At 42.9% G+C, this 16,618-nt stretch overlaps 1 protein-coding gene across 1 annotated transcript in view; it reads left to right on the top strand.

The window, feature by feature from the left end:
• The window catches only part of ZRANB3 (zinc finger RANBP2-type containing 3), a 132,920-nt gene that overhangs the window by 84,476 nt on the left and 31,826 nt on the right, over window positions 1-16,618 (top strand). Inside the window, 4 exon segments of the mRNA XM_080917623.1 lie at window positions 5,348-5,467; window positions 8,300-8,422; window positions 12,081-12,260; window positions 16,247-16,396. Of these exon segments, the coding sequence (XP_080773749.1) occupies window positions 5,348-5,467; window positions 8,300-8,422; window positions 12,081-12,260; window positions 16,247-16,396 (573 nt within the window).

Genomic DNA, 16,618 nt, shown 5'->3' with positions numbered 1-16,618 from the left:
TTTCTGAGGCACCCACATCCAAGGCTAAAGTTCTTGTCAGCCTCCAGGCTCACTACATGATGAATTGCATTGTTTATAAAATTTAGACATGCAAAATGCAGTTTGTAGAATAATGCTTGGGACTTTGCAGTTAATGCATATAAATTTTAGATGGGTAATTTTTAATTTTTAGTGTTAAATATCACTAAAGCTATGCCCACCACTGCAAACAGTCACTCCAAAAAAAAAAAAAAAAAAAAAAACTCTTAATTTATTTCTCAGTACCAACCACTTCCAGGGATTGGAAAAGCTGAGTATGTTGTTTGTTTTCTTTAATTCATTCAAATCTCTACACAGTGCTTTTCCAGCATCTTCGCTTGCACTACTGCTCACACTGTAGTTGTAGCACTGTCAATGGGCTTGCTAATAAACGGGATAAAACGTTACCTCTTTGCATCTCTGTCCCCCACCCAGATTCATAACTATCTCATTTCCGTTCTTCCATTCAAGTGGTGTAATTTGACTAAACCTTTAAATTATGCTAATTTTGGCCTGATCAGTATTCACTATATTTGTTATTAAACCATGTTTAAAATACTTGCAGGTGAACCATGGGATATACTGTCTTTTTTATGCCATGTGATATATTAATATAATATGGAATGTTTAAATCAGGGATCGGGGTAAACATGTAGTGTCTTGTTTGTATGGTAAAACATTTAAAATTCTTTCTCCTGGCTCTAGCTTTCTGAAATCCGCACTACAGTGCCCATAGCCTCTTGCTGTGTAGAAGTGCACCAGAATGTCTTGCCTGTGTTTAATTACATCTTTGTTCTCATCACGTTTTCTTTCCTCTGCAGCTCATTTCATTTTCTTCGGAGTCACTAACTTCCAAAATTGTCATCCTCCTTTTTCTCCTCTCCTCTGAGTTTCCCTTCTGCCTCCCCTTCCTCTCTCTTCTTCCCCTTCTCCTTTCTCCCTTCTTTTTCCTCTTTTCCCTCCTGTCCTTCCCCCTCCTTTCCTTTTCCTTCCTCTTCCTTCCCCTTTCTTCTTCCCTCCTTTTCCTCCTTTTCTTCTCCCTCCCCTCTTCTTCTTCCTAACTTTATTTATCCCTTCCCTATACCCCTCTCTCTTTCTTCCTTCCTTCTAAGTATCAAACCTAGAAGTTGGCATACAACTAGGCAGGGTTGTGCTTTATCACTGGACTGTATACACAGTCCTTCAGTACCTACTAATATAACTTCAATTTAATTGTCACGACTTTAAAGCATTATGCTCACTCACTGATTCCACTGTGTGGTTCTTCTATGATAGGATACTTCAGACTGGAACATTTGTAAACAAGGAAAGGTTATTTAGCTCATGATTCTGGAGAGTGGACAGTCCAGTGTCAAGGTGCCAGCATCTGATGGAGGCCTTTATGCTGCTTTATCCCACAGCAGAGGCAAAGAGCAAAAGAATGGAGAGAATAAAAGATGGCTTCCGGTCTCCAGCCTTTTCATAGATAGCATCATTCATTCATGAGTGTACAACACCCACAAGCTAACACCTGTCTTTCGGCCCTACACTCACACTGTTGTATTGGGGATTATATGGCTGGTGTGTCTTCATTACACATGCCTTCATACCATACAGCTAGCTCTCAGTCCAGTGTTCCACTTATTGCAAACAAGTTCTGATTTACCCCATCTGTGAGTCTCCAGTTTGCTGCCTGGGTGTTGGGAGTCTGTATGTGTGGCACAGAACCTACAGAGAGGATGAGGCACAAGCTTGGTCCCAACCCTCCCCTTCTGCCTTCTCTTAACTTGTCCCTGTTCTAGCTCCCCTCACCCTATCCCTCCTGGACCTTGTACTTGACTGTGATGGAAACCAGACATTCCTGTGCACTTCGTATTGCGATCTTAGGATCTCTCAGAACTGAGAATCAGGCCTCATGCACTGCTTAGCTTCCATAGAGTTTGCTCTTGCCTTTTACATCCTTTGCTATTCTTAGACTAAGAGAGAAGGGTTGAATGAGTTCAGCCTGCCATCTTTATCCAAAATTTCTAAGTAAGCAAATTTTTGTTGATTATTAAAACATTTAATTTTATTTTTGTGTGTGTATGTAGTGTGTGTCTTCATGTGTATTTATGCACATATATACACGTGTGCATGCATTTAGGTGTTTGTGTGGACCATAAGACGGTATCAGATCCCCTGGAATTGCAGGCAGTTGTGAGCCACACAATTGCAGGTGCTGGGAACTGACTTGATTTCTCTGGAAGAGAAGCAAGCACTCTTAACCTTAACCACTGGACCATTTTTCCAGCCCACCCCATTTATTTATTTTTTGTTTATTCATTCATTCATTCATTCATTCATTCATTCATTCATTCATTCATTCATTCATTCTTGAGCCCAGACTAACCTGGAACTCACTGTATAGTCCAGGCTGGTCTCAAACTTGTAATCTTCCTGCCTCAGTCTCCAGGAATTTCAGGCATTGTCCAAGGCCAGCTCGGTCAGACAACAGGTTCCCTAGGCAGGAGGGAGGATTGAAAGAAAAGAGAGACAGTCAGAATTATAAGACTTCAGCCAGTTCTGAGGCTAAAGCAAAACCTTCTTTATTCAGTCCTCTTTTAAACCACTTTTATTACATGCAGAAAGATAACATCTGTTCTCAGTCAGGGAACAAGCAAGTCAAAAATCAGAAATTCTGTAAACATCTTTCTGGAGGCTAAGTGGAGAGATCAGGAAAGAGAGGGGTTCCCAAGAGACAAAGAGACTGCCACACCTACATCTAATGAGCCTGCCCTGAGCTACAATTATAAATGTTCTTAATCCAGGCCAGTTTCCTGAGTTTAGGGCTAGAGTCTGATTTCTGCCTTGACTAACTTCTTTTTTTTTTTTTTCTTTAGTTAAACAACTTTATTTTTAAAAACAGAGATAAATGTACGGATTTTCATAAAACTATATGTATATATTTTTGTCAGTACTTGATTTTTTTAAAGGCTTGATAATATGCATTGAAATCTTACTGGTTACAGTGAGGATAAAGTAAAACAAAACATAATATGGAAATAGTTAAAGTTTTCTTGGTGTGTAAGGATTAAATATAATGATTTTTAAATACCAAGAATTGCTACAGGCTGCATTCTTAGCTCTTGAATTATTAATGGTTTAAGGTCTATGTGTACTACACTCTGAGAGGGTGGTATACACAACTGTGAGTTGTTTCTTGGGTATTCAGAGCTTTCTGGGGCTAGTACCCAATTATCAGTGACTGCATATCATGTCTGTTCTTTTGTGACTGGGCTACCTCACTCAGGATGATATTCTCCAGATCATCCATTTGCATAGGAATTTTTTAAAGGCATTGTTTCTGATAGCTGGGTAGTACTCCATTGTGTAAATGTACCACAATATCTGTATCCATTCATCTACTGAAGGACATCTGGGTTCTTTCCAGCTTCTGGCTATTATAAATAAGGCTGCAATGAACATGGTAGAGCATGTGTCCTTGTTATATGTTGGAGCATCTTTGGGGTATATGCCCAGAAGTGGGAATAACTGGTGTGAGGTGGAATCTCAGGGTTGTTTTGATTTGCATTTCCCTGATGACTAGGGATATTGAGTGTTTCCTTAGGTGCTTCTCAGCCATTCAGTATTCCTCAGTTGAGAGTTCTTTGTTTAGCTCTATACCCCATTTTTTAATAGGATTGTTTGATTCTCTGGAGTCTAATTTCTTGAGTTCTTTGTGTATATTGGATTATTAGACCTCTGTCAGATGTGAGATTGGTAAAAGATTCTTTCCCAGTCTGTTGGCTGCTGTTTTATTTTGTTGACAGTGTCCTTAGCCTCTTGACTAACTTCTAATTGTCTTGGTGATGTCAAAAATTCCCTGTGCCAAAAGGCTCTCCACAAGGCATATGCCACCAGAGTCAGCCAGTAGTAATAAGTAGTCACAATTGAGAGACAGTGTATTTATTTTTTTAAAAGGAAGAGGAAAACCCAACAGCTTATACATTTATCACCTAGGAATGTCAAGGCAGGAACCTGCAGGCAGGAGCTGATGCAGAGGCCATGGAGGAATGCTGCTCACTGGCTTGTTCCTCATGGCTTGCTCAGCCTGCTTTCTCCTAGCACCCGGGACCACCAGCCCGGGTAACACCACCCAGCACAAACCAGGCCCTCTTCCATCAATCACTAATCAATAAATGCCCTATATGGACTACAGGCCTGTGTTTTGAGGACATTTTCTAAGTTGAGAGTCTCTTCCCAAATACCTCTATCTTGTATCAGGTTGCCATAAAGTTAGCCGCACACTTTTCTGCCCTGGAAACAAGTAGTTTCCCGTGTCACCTGCCTTCTACTTCTCTACTTTCTTTACGCCTGCCTCACTAGCTCAGTTCAAGGAGAAGGTGAATCAAGTTCGTCAGCCTTAAACGTCAGTTCTTTAAAGTCTTTCATTTTCTTCCTTTTTCTCCTTAATCCCTTTGTGTTTGCATGAAATTATTTTAAGAACCGTCTTCTAAACAGTACACTCTCCTCTTGCCCACACCTCTTTTCTCTTTCTCTCTTATCCCCCCTGCGTTGTTTCAGCCTGAAGTACCCCAAGGCCCCTATGCTATAGGTTTTTTGCTAACCTCGGGCTTTGAGGAGTGGATCACATCAGACAGATACTGATCTCATCAGTGGCTGAACTGGCTCTTAGATTTATTATGGCTTGGTGCTTTCATTGGGAAGTGGTGTGGTGTAGATGGTTAGAGCCTAGCTAAAAGAGGCAGCTCACAGGAGTGTGTCCTGAAAGGGTATATCCAGTCCGTGCCGCCTTCTCTCCTGCTGCGTAGCCACTGTGAGAAGAGCAGCATCCTCCCCACAGGCTGCCTGTGTGATGTTCTGGCTCCCCAGAACTGTCCACCTGTTCACAGGAAGCTTGCCACCAAAGTCAATTCTCCATGCTTTAAGTTGATTTCAGGTATCTTATTACAGCAATAAACCAGTGGACATACGTACTCAGAATTTCCACAAGTCCTTTATGTGTGCAGGTTCCACTTCAGTAGACTGCCCACAGACGTGTGTGTCTAAAGATACTTGTGGGGCTGGAGAGATGGCTCAGCTGTTAGAGAAGGGACTGATGCTCTTCCAGAGGTCCTGAGTTTGGTTCCCAGCAACCACATGGTGGCTCACAGCCATCTGTAATGGAATCCCATGCCCTGTTCTGGTGTATCTAAAGACAGCTACAGTGTACGAATACATGAAATAGATAAAGATACTTGCTTGTGTCAGGAGCTTTTTTTTTTTTTTTTTTTCTTTTTCTTTTATTAAAAGTGGCATGGTACTTTAATCAAAACTTTGATGTTAATAAAATTTGACTTTTACCATTTAGGCAGGTGCAGTGAAGGACTATATTAAGATGTTGCTTCAGAATGACTCGCTTAAATTTCTGGTCTTTGCTCACCATTTAAGTATGCTCCAAGCTTGCACAGAAGCAGCCATTGAAAGTAAGGTATGTGATAATGTTGCTATGAAGTAATTCTTAGAATGCATATTTTCACTATGCTGAATATCACTTTTAGTCTCATGATTTAAGTGGATATTTTTAACCTTTTTTGGATGGTGTTTTTAATATACATGATTATATCAACAATTTCTTAATTATTTTCTTTTGAATTTTAGTCATATTATAATATTACCATGACATACTGTTTTCTTTTTTATATCAATCTTAAAATTTTCCTCTGTTCAGTTTATCTGAGTTAATTAAGGATATTCTGTCTTGACAGCCACAATGGGAACTTCCTTCCTCTGTTCCTGGAGCTAGCACATGAGAATAACAAAACCCAACACAACCTAAATGTGGCTAAGAGAAAGAATGAATCCAGTGACAGTCACTGCCCCCAAATTATCAAACCCTTTAAACTTACAGACCATGTACCCCATGGAAAATTGTCAGCAAGAGCGAAAGAGCAAGCAAAGGCATATTAAAGTGCACAGCCCATATGGCTGACCAGCTCAGTTAACTAGGCTGTATCCACGAGGTCAGTGATCTTCCCTGAATCCTCTGAGATCTACCTCAGTTCCCTGTGAGTGTGTGGGGTTTGCAGCGGTATTCAGAGACAGCTATAAAAAAAATTCTGGCAAGTAGTGTGACCTTGTATATGAAAGCAATGCAGCCAAAACAGGACTTTTCCAAATCAGGGCTTAAGCTAGGTTAGGCATTGACTGGTGTGTCTATGTGTTCTGGTGTCTTCCTTCAGAGAGGGATTTATGACCGAGCACAGTGTGATGACATACCGTGAAAGGTTCTTTGTTATAGGTACTCACACTCCGAGAAAGACTTCAGTAACCTTACAACTAATTTTTAAATCATTGACAAAAAAAAAAAAAAAAAAGAATTCATATTATTTTCCTATTCTGAATTTATTTTGTGTTAAGATCCCTGGATTCTGATCTGGGCCTAGTGATCCACTTGTTTTCCTCTCAGCCATTCTAGTGGAGGGCTGGGATCTCATTCAGCTTCACAGAGGGACGAGAATTTCTCCCCACCTTTCCCTCCTCTAACCATGTGTTTTGTTTAGAAAGACCGTGAGAGGATTTTATAATCTGTGAGGATAGAGAGTCATTGCTCAGGTCATATGTGCTTTGTGAAGAAGGAAAGTTAGTATTTTGGGCTGGAGAGCAGACTCCGTGACTCACGTGCTTGCTGAGCAAAGGGAAGAACTGAGGTTGGTGTCTGCCGTCCCAGGACTCCCGCCGTAGGATGGGAGGCAGAGGCAGGAGGATCCCTGTCCACTTAGAGCTACCAGCCTGTGGCACACAGCAGAAAGACTAGAGAGCCTGCCTCAAACACGGTGGAGGGCAAGACCACTGCCCTTCAGTTCATTTCCACACATGGCAAACACCGACCTGCTGTCACACGTATGAACAGCTACATAGGTTTAAAGAAAAAATGGCTTATTTAATGATACTTGGATAGTCTTCTTTTAAAGCAAATATTCATATTTCTTAGCTTTTCAGTGATTTCCTTTTCATAGAATATATACTTATTTGAATGAGATGAGTTGAGATTTAGGGCTTAACTGATTTTATGCGGTTGAATTAGCTCTTTTTAGCTATTTTCTAACACCAGAGTCCTTTCGCAGCTTAAACTGTTCTTGAAGGCACATCCGCTCATTTGACACTTAAGGAGTCTCCATTTTTAAAGGCGTGTGGGAGTCTCCCTTCCTTACTGCAGCGGAGACAGCCATCTCATGCTTCTTCTAAGTATAGTGATGAAGAAAGAAGACTTCCTGAGTGGCACCTCTGGAATATTACTTCCCAGCTAATGCTTGGTTATGTTTCGGAAATACATGTGTCACTCTGCACCTCCCTAATGCCTGAGCAAAATCATCTCTCCTTTCCCTGTCATCAGCTTTTGGTTTTACACTGCAGTCACTGATCCTGTGACCCGAAAGTTACCGCCTAAAGGTTATGAATTGACTTGCCTAGAATGTTTCTGAAGAAACATCTGCTTAATTAAAAAGTCTTTCTAGAGCTCCTGTTGCATAAAAGCAAGTGTTTCTGGCATCGATGGTTGTCTAAGTTACCTTTTTACTGCTGTATGAAGATACCATGACCAAAGCAACTTAGAGAAAAAAAGAGTTTATTGGGCTTATGGTGTCCGAGGGTCTGTGACCATCATAGCATGGTCACAGAGAAGTTGCATATTGAGGCAGCAACCATGAGGCAAAGAGAAAGAAAGCTAACTAGGAATGTCATGAGCTTGTGAAACCTCCAAACCCACCCCAAGCGGCACATTGCCTCCTACATGGCCACACCCCAATCCTCAAACAGTTCCATTAACTAGGTACCACAAGTTCAGATATGTGAGTCTGTGGGGACCATTCTCATTCAAAACACCACAGTGTTATTAAGATGCATTAAACATAGAGCCTATCTTCAGGTAGGTGAAAAGGTAAAAAACTGGGATGGACCAGATAGTTCAGCAGGTAAAGGTCCTTGTCACCATCCCTCATAACATGAGTTCGATCTCTGAGTTCGAATAATAGCTCAGCAGTTAAGAGCACTGACTTCTCTTCCAGAGGAACTGGATTCAATTCCCAGCAACCACGTGGCTGTAGCTTCAGTCTCAGGGGATCTAATGCCTTCTACATGAGTTCGATCTCTGAAACCCACGTGGTAGAAGGAGAAAAACAACTCCTGAAAGTTTTCCTCTAACTTCCACATATGTACCATGGTGTGTGTTTGTACACACACTCAATACTAAAACTTTTAATTAAGAAAGTGTTATGTTAAGATTCTTGCTGTATATTTGCTAATTTGATTTGATTGTAACCAGTTTGCATCTTTGTGTGAAGATGGGAAGAGTGTCCCATCTTCCGAAAGAATTCATCTGGTTAATCAATTTCAGAAGGACCCCGATACTCGAGTGGCTATCCTGAGCATTCAGGCTGCTGGCCAGGTGAGAGGTTAAGGCCTGTGTTTGATAAGAAAGTGACATGATGTAATGAAAAGTCCCTAGACTCTGTCTTTGTTTTATAAAATTGTCATTTTATATCTGGATGTCTGTTATGTATGTGCTAGAAGATACAATAGAAGGCGGCCTCTTGTTTTTATTCTCTGAACATTTCATACAAGTATCTTAGTCAGCACCCTTCTTACCTGTTCTCTTCAGCATCCCTCACCCTCCTCCAACACTTCTCCCTCCCAACTTCATCTCTTTTTTTTTCTAAATAAGCCAGAGTCTGATTAGTGCTGCCCATGTGCGCATGAGTGGATTCAGCCATTGAGGACGGGCCATCCTACCACAGAAAACTAACTCAGGTTGTCTTCTGGCCACACACCATTGATTAATTAATGTCATTTTGTCATGTAGATTCTTTTGCTTTGCACAGTAATAGTTGAACAAAGTCCTCAGGACTCTTCAGTGTCTGTCTTCAGGTATTTTGGGTTGACTTGGTTTGTGTGTTTGCTTGATTCTTGAAATAAGGTCTCATTTTATTATCTCCGACAGACCGGAACTTACCTTGTAGACCAGGCTGGCATTGGGCTCACAGAGCTCTGTCTGTCTCTTAGATTGCTGGGATTAAAGGCGTGTCGCACCACCTCTGGCTTCTTCCAGAATTTTGCTTCTTATTTCTTTGTGTAACAGCCCTGGCTGCCTCGGAACTCAGTTAGTCAACCCGGCTGGCAGATCCACCTGCCTCTGCCTCCTAAACACTGGGATTAAATTTAGGCTTGCGCCCAGCCTCCAAGCAAGGATGTCCTGTCTAGGAGGGAGCTCACATTCCTCCTTCAAATGACCAAGACAATTTATAAAATGTAAGTGGGAGGTGGGGCATTTAATTTGGGGTTATGGTTCCAGAGACGCCCAAGACCATGATGGCAGGGAGCAAACAGGCAGAATGCTGCGGTAGCAGTAGCTGGGAGTTTACATCCTCAGACAAGACAGAGAGCTTCAGTGGGAATGGCGTGCTCCACAGCTCTGCCATCTAGGGACCGGGTGTTCGAATATATAAGCTGTGGGGGTCATTCTAACTCAAATGTCACTGTCCAGGCTGCCACTGCAGTGTGTTAGCAAGGTTGGAGAAGAGTGGATGTTTATAAATTAGTGCAGCTGCAGTCATACTGTGTGAAGACGGACGCTTTTGGACTTTTGCCTCAGTGGAAATATTTTGACGTGAATGTCTAAGCCAGGGCGTTTACATTGAAGCAGAGGAATGGTATAGTACCTGAGCATACACCTGGTATATATCAAAACCAGTTCTTACCCAGCTAGTTGAGACCCAGAGAATTCTGTATGTAGAGAAATTATGAGGATGAAACAGCTTAGGAGCCTATTAGGAGTTGTCTCAGCACTTCCTTAATGTTGGATTAAAGGTCCTAAAATCTGACATATGTATCAGTTAGAGTATTCCAGCCATAGACAGTTCTACCAAGAACCTGAAATTAGAAATGGTGTGAGTGTTTCTGTCAAAAGACCTGATAAGTAAGATGAAACCAGACAGGAGAGCTTAAAACATGATTAAAAGTAAATGACATCTTGAAAGATTTACCGGACACTCATATTTTATTCAAGGCTATGTTCCTGAAGCTCTTACAGAAGTCAGCACCTGTATATGTGAAGACTGATCTCTTCATTAGAACAAAGGAAGCATCTCATTTTATAAATTGAAAATTCCTTAGAATGATAGTGATCTTGTGAGCATGGTCATATATACATATATACACATGCATGTTCATGTGTATGTGTGTGCATATACATGCATGTGGAGGCCAAATGTGAGTCACAGGGGTCGAGATTGTAACTCGGGAGTCATCTGCCTTGTTTGTTTGTTTGAGGGGTTCAAGAGTCCCTATGTAGCTCTCTCTGTCCTGGAATCCACTGTGTAGACCAGGCTGGCCCTGTACTCACAGACTTCTGCCTGCCTCTGCTCCCTGAGTGCTGGGATTAAAGGAGTGTACCACTCACTATTCTAGGCTTTTTACAGCTTGTCTTCTGAGATAGGGTCTGGCTGGTTAGCTAGGCTGTCTGGCAGTGGGTCACAGGCATCTGCCCATCTCTTCCTCCTAAGGGCTAGGATTATAAGTGCACACCACCACACTCAGTTTTTGATGTGGGTTCAGAGGAAGGAACTCAGGTCCTCGCACTTGCAAGGCAACATTTTCCTGACTGATCTATCTTCCTGGCCCTGGTCATATGCTTTTTACAAGGTTAGCCCTATCACTCTGATAATATTAATTATTTTTTCAGTATTATTTCTAATATGGCTCTGGGGTTCTAAATAGCAACACAAGTTTAATATTGTGTTTAGGTCTATCCTAGTTTTTATTACTTCTAACCCGTTTTATGATGCGGCTGATTTTCAAGGAATTTGTTGTCCTTAATGAACGATCATATGATTTTGTTATAACACAAAATACTTAAAGAAAAACTAATAATGTAACACTCTCAAAAAATGGCCTCCTCACAGAAGCTCCGGTGCCTGTGAGCAGCATGGATTAAACCATATTTCTAAAGGAAGGCAGACTTTTCTTCCACTGCCCACACCATTGACTCTAGTGCCCACAGTTATTCACTTCAAAAGTTCACCCAGCCCACAGTCCTAGAAGCGATGCATCTTGACACACTTTCATCTGAGCAGCTTGCTGCATTCCACATACTGATAGTAAAACAGGTCTTGATGCTTCTCCTCCACTGTATTTCTCAGTCAGGCAAAAGTCAGATGCACAGAGAGCGCAGCGGCCACATGGCACACTGAGACGAGAGGCACTAAACTTCAGGGGCTTGCAGTAATGCCTGGGAGGTTGCACGGGAGGACACTGCTTCTCTCACTTCCCAGCAAGTGGTTTGAATTAAATAAAGAACACGTCAGTGCTTGATGCCTGGTTGCCATGGATACCAAGTTTTACAAATTATATTCTCTTTTATAATGTTGGGTTTTTCAGCAGTAAAGTGAGTCTAACTCTTCATCAGAGGATTAAGTGGTTTTGTCTGTATATACAATACTCACTAACCTGCATGTTGAAATAAATGTCCTTCCGATATGGTTTCCTGTAGTTCACTTGAGTATCTTGAAATAAGTAATCTTCATTTGTTGGTCATGAGTTAAATTTTCCTAATTTGTCTTAAGCTGCATGACTTACTTTAAAAAACTTTTCTAGCGTACTAATTTCATCTCTGTTGCTGTGATAAAAACACTTTGACCAGGAACAATTTAGAAGGGGAAAGGATTTATTTCAGCTTACAGGAAAGTCAGTTCAGAAACTCAAGCAGGACTTGAAGCAGAAACACTGTACACTGCCTCAGTCACTCATGCTCAGCTAGCGTTCATACAAAGCCCAGGGAATGATGCTGCCCACAGTGGGCTGAGCTCTCTTATATCAATTAACAATCAAGATGATCCCCCGCAGACATACCCACAGATCAGGCTGACCTGAGTCTGTTGTCTACTCTCTTCTCAGATGACTCTAAGCTTTCAAGTTCAGTTAAAGCTGACTAGAACACTTATTTTCTCTCCTTCTAATGTGTTCAGGGAGGCTTTCTTACATGGGAGTTTCATGCTACATGTACATGTCTCACGCTCAAGCTAATTTGTGTCTCACTTTGTTTTGCTTAGGGTTTAACATTTACTGCTGCAAGTCATGTTGTCTTCGCTGAATTGTACTGGGACCCTGGACATATCAAACAAGCTGAAGACCGTGCTCACCGAATTGGACAGTGCAGCTCTGTGAATATTCACTATCTTATTGCAAATGGTACTCTGGACAGCCTAATGTGGGCAATGCTGAATCGAAAGGTAGCGCTCGAGTTTTAACCCCATCTTTATTATAGTCTGTGCACTGCATGAATTAGGAGGCAGAGTCTTGATGTGTGCAAGCAAAGGCTACCTGTGTATACCGAGATAACATAGGAGAGATTAAGATCATAAAGGACTTGGTGCTTCATTTCCCGCCGTCCTCTACCATACCAAGGAACCAGTCTCCAAACATGGCTATTTTTTTCCAAGTCCCTTTTTCTTTTCTTTTTTTCAAACAAAGATTTATTTTTAACTTTGTGTATGTATATATGCGTGGGGGGTTGTACACATTAGTACAGGTGTCCATGAATGCCAGACAAAGGCAATAGGTCCCCTGGAGCTGGAGTTACAGGGACTGTGGGTTCAAGGAACCATCCTTGGGTCTTCTGTTCCCGAGCCATCTCTAGCTACTGTGGAAACCCTTTATCTGTTCCTTTTTTAGTCTTCCTAGTTTTCTCACATGCTGGGACAGCTCATACACGCTTCTCAAGGGTTTTCACGGCCACCCCCATTGCTTCTGAAGCAGGGCCAGGATCACTGGAGCCTAACTTTGGAAGTACTGAATCTGTTCCAGAAAGATTCTTGAGTTTTCAACAACGTTAGCAGAAAACAGCCTGTCCCCTCTCCTCAGATGTCTGTTTGTCCCAACACTTAAGGATGCTTATACAGATGTCTGACTAAGAGCAGGATTTCTTAGTCATTAGAGATGCTATAGCAAATACTATGCCATGGTGGTGCGTAATAAATGGAATTGTGTTCCTCCCAGGAACATTCCTGGAGGATGTGGTAACATCAGGGAGCCAGCAGGACTTTCTGTTAGGTCCTCATGCTCTCCTTTTGTAAGGGTAGTGATGCCATTTGTGAGGTTTTGTGCTGCTGGGCTTATGTCAGCTTGACACAAGCTAGGAATCAGAGAGGAGGGGGCCTCGACTGGAAAAGTGCTTCCATGAAATCTGGCTTAGGCAGGCCTGCAAGGCATTTTCTTATTCTGTTATTGATGAGGGAAGGCCCAGCATATGGTGGGTGGTACCATCCCTGGGATGGTGGTGCTGGGTTTTTTCTAAGCAAGCTGAGCAAGCCAGGGAGAGCAAGCCAGTAAGCAACATCCTTCATGACCTCTGCATCAGCTCCTGCCTCCAGTTTCTGCCGTTTGATTTCCTGTCCTGACTTCCTTTGATGATAAACAGTGATAATGGAATTAATCCTTTCCTCCCCAGTCTCTTTAGTCATGGCTGCACTATGACTAACAGTGTCCTCCTAACACCATCTCATCAGCTGCTAGGGCTTCAGTACAGGAATCTTAGAGAGTCGTACATTTTTAGTCTATTATGTTTTATTCTGTCTTGTCCTAGTTTCATTTCTGTTGTCCTGAGTTAAAAAAAAAAAAAAAAAATGAAGACAACTTAGTGGAGAAAGGGCTTATTCAGTTTATAACTCCAGGTCACAGTCAGTCACTGAGGGGAAAGCAAGGCAGGAACATGAGGCCTTTCTCGGTCCAGTCATACCCACGGTCAAGGACAGAGAGAAATGAGCGAATGCTTACTGCTGAGCCCCGATTTTTCACTTTTATACTATTCGGGGCCTGGCCCGTGAGTACTGCCACCCAGTTAGAACACAAGCCTCACATAGAAGCCCACAGGCCAGCCTCATCCAGACAGTCCCCTACCCAGGTAATTCTAGGCTGTGTCAAGTTGTAAAACCAACCATTATCTGAGCACATAAAATTCATGAGCTTCTGTGCACAAACTGTACTCATTCATTCTACCAAACTCCAGTATCTAATCTAAATAATATCTAAATCACATATGGATGAGACTCATCTGGAGGTGAAGTTATGACTCAGAAGCCAACTACATTATATGCTTCCAAACTACAGCATGGGGAGAGACATCTAAATACTCATTCACACTCCCAGAGGAAGAAAAGGGAAAGAAGCCTCACAGGGCCAGTTGAGCAGGGTGTCAGTCAAAGCTTGCTGTTAATCTTCTTTGGCCCTATATTGTCTTCCAGGCCACATAGATCCCTGAGATGGGGAGAGCCGCCTGTCTCAGCCAGGCACTGGCCACACAGCTGCTGTGGTAGGCAGCCCCACCCCCTGTAACTCCCTCACCATTGGTTTTTACAAACCACATGACATCCGGTGTGTCACAACACCCAGCCACCCTACCAGTGCCTAGCTCAAGAGTGGCACCTCGTGATCCCTGAGCTGACTGTCACCTCTCTCCTCGTTTTGTATTCCGACCGAGTCATGCTGTGCTCCAGTTCCATGTCACTCAAGAAGGCTGACAGGCTGCCCTCACTCCGCCGTCCTGTCTGGGATTGCTTCCCTCCCAGCTGACACTGTTTCTACTGAGCCCCCATCTGCTCCTCACTTTAAGTTTGCAGTTCATGGCCGTGCAGACTATTACATCGAATGGCCACTTGGATGCACTTCAGTGTTGTTCTGCTTCACAGTTCTGTCTGTCTTTCTCTCCCTGCGTGTACCACAGATAGTCAGAAGTCACAGCGAGATACAGTTTCATTGCCTGCAAAGCTCTTTCTTCCAGAATGGGCTTTGCAGCCTCTGACCCCGTCAGCACCACTCTGTTCAGGACTATGTGGCTCTTCTTTAAGAACAGAGATGTGTTCTCTGCTGTGCTCCTTGTTGACTTGAAATACCTTTAGAACTCCATTCGTGGGATACATACACACTGAAGCTTCCCATTGCCAACTTTGTAAACCTCCCACACCTCCAGGCAGCAGCCCCACTTTTGGGACATCAATTTCTAAGAAATTTGAGCTATGTTACAGAATACCATAGGAATAAACAGCAATGCATTCTGTCACTGATCCCATGCACGTGGGCCCCACCTTCATGACTTAATCACTTCCCAAAGGTGCCACTTCCTAACATCACACCAAGAGTAACGATTTCAACATGGGGCAGGGGCTCAGAGAAACACTGTTTTGCAATGAGTTCTAGGTAGTGATTATAAATATACATGCTGACCGATCGTGTTTAGGGAAAATTCCTAAGAATATGAATATTCAAATAAAAATGTCATGAGGAGAGCGAATATTGTATAATATTCCTATTGAATTTCCCCAAACATTTGGTAATTACATTGTGATTTTCATTTTTTTAAAAATTTTTTCATTGATTCTTTGTGAGTTTTACATCAGCATCCCACTTATCTCCCTGTCCCTTTGTATCCACCCTCCGCTGGCAACTCCCCTCCAAAGGAAAATTAAAAACAAAGATACGAAACAAACCATGACAATATATCCCATCATGGAGGCTGTGGTGTGTCACAGTGTGTCCCACAGTCTGCCCTTTGGTCCACACATCTTTACTTACAAACGTTCACTGCAGTGAGTCACTGGTCTGGTTTGGGGTCTCTGACTTCTGCTGCACTGTCAGTACTGGATCCTCAGCAGACTCTCCTCAGTTACCTTGTTGTTGCCCTGTGTCATGGAGATCCTGCTGCTTTGCATCTGCAGCAACAGCCCTTGGACATGCTCCTGCTGTTCACAGATGAGGTAGTTTTGGGGATGGACCAACTCAGAGCCCTGGATCTGGGCTTGGGTAGTAGCTGCGTTGGTCAGCCCTGCAGGTCTTCTGCGTCCACACCACGCCCACCACCGTGAGCTCTGTGGTACTGCCCTGCCAGCTCACTCAATGCTGTAGCCAGCAAGGGGCAGGGGAAGTTCTCTGGCTCTCATGCCCTTGGGGTCACCGTGGGCCCCGCTCTTCTCTGTTGCTAGGCAAGGTTCAAGTCCTGCTCTCCTGAGTTCTGCAGCCAGTGAGGGGCTGGGCTGCATCAGATGGCAATTCAGGATTCAAAATTGTAATTTTGAATAACCATATTCCTAAAGCCATGATCTGTTAAAGTTGTAATATTTTCTCAGTGGGTAACTTTAAGACTTCAGTTTAAAGCCTAGGTACTAATGAAAGCGTGTCAGCTGTGGCAGGACTAAGGGAAGAACTTCCTGTTTCTGTCTCACAGGCTCAGGTCACTGGGAGCACACTGAATGGCAGGAAGGAGAAACTCCAGGCTACAGAAGATGACAAGGAAAAGTGGGGTTTTCTGCAGTTTGCTGAAGCTTGGACCCCAAGTGACAGTTTTGAAGATCTCAAGGACTCTGTGTTTACTCACGTAAGAGAATGTGACTGCTTTTCCACTTCCTTATTTACTTATGTGTGTTCTCTCCCCTACCATCCCCCCCCGTGTGTGTGTGTGTGTGTGTGTGTGTGTGTGTGATCAATAACAAGTGATCTCTTTCTCTGTTGCTCTCCATTTTACATAGAGATAGAATCTACCAGTGAACCTTCAGCTTGCTGTTCTGGGTTCCATGAGGCCAGCAAGCCGGGGTCCACT

This window comes from Micromys minutus (assembly GCF_963924665.1).
Source record: "Micromys minutus genome assembly, chromosome: 6".
NCBI lineage: Eukaryota > Metazoa > Chordata > Mammalia > Rodentia > Muridae > Micromys > Micromys minutus.
The sequence above is the reverse complement of the archived record's forward strand: the minus strand, read 5'-3'. Positions and strand labels throughout refer to the sequence as shown.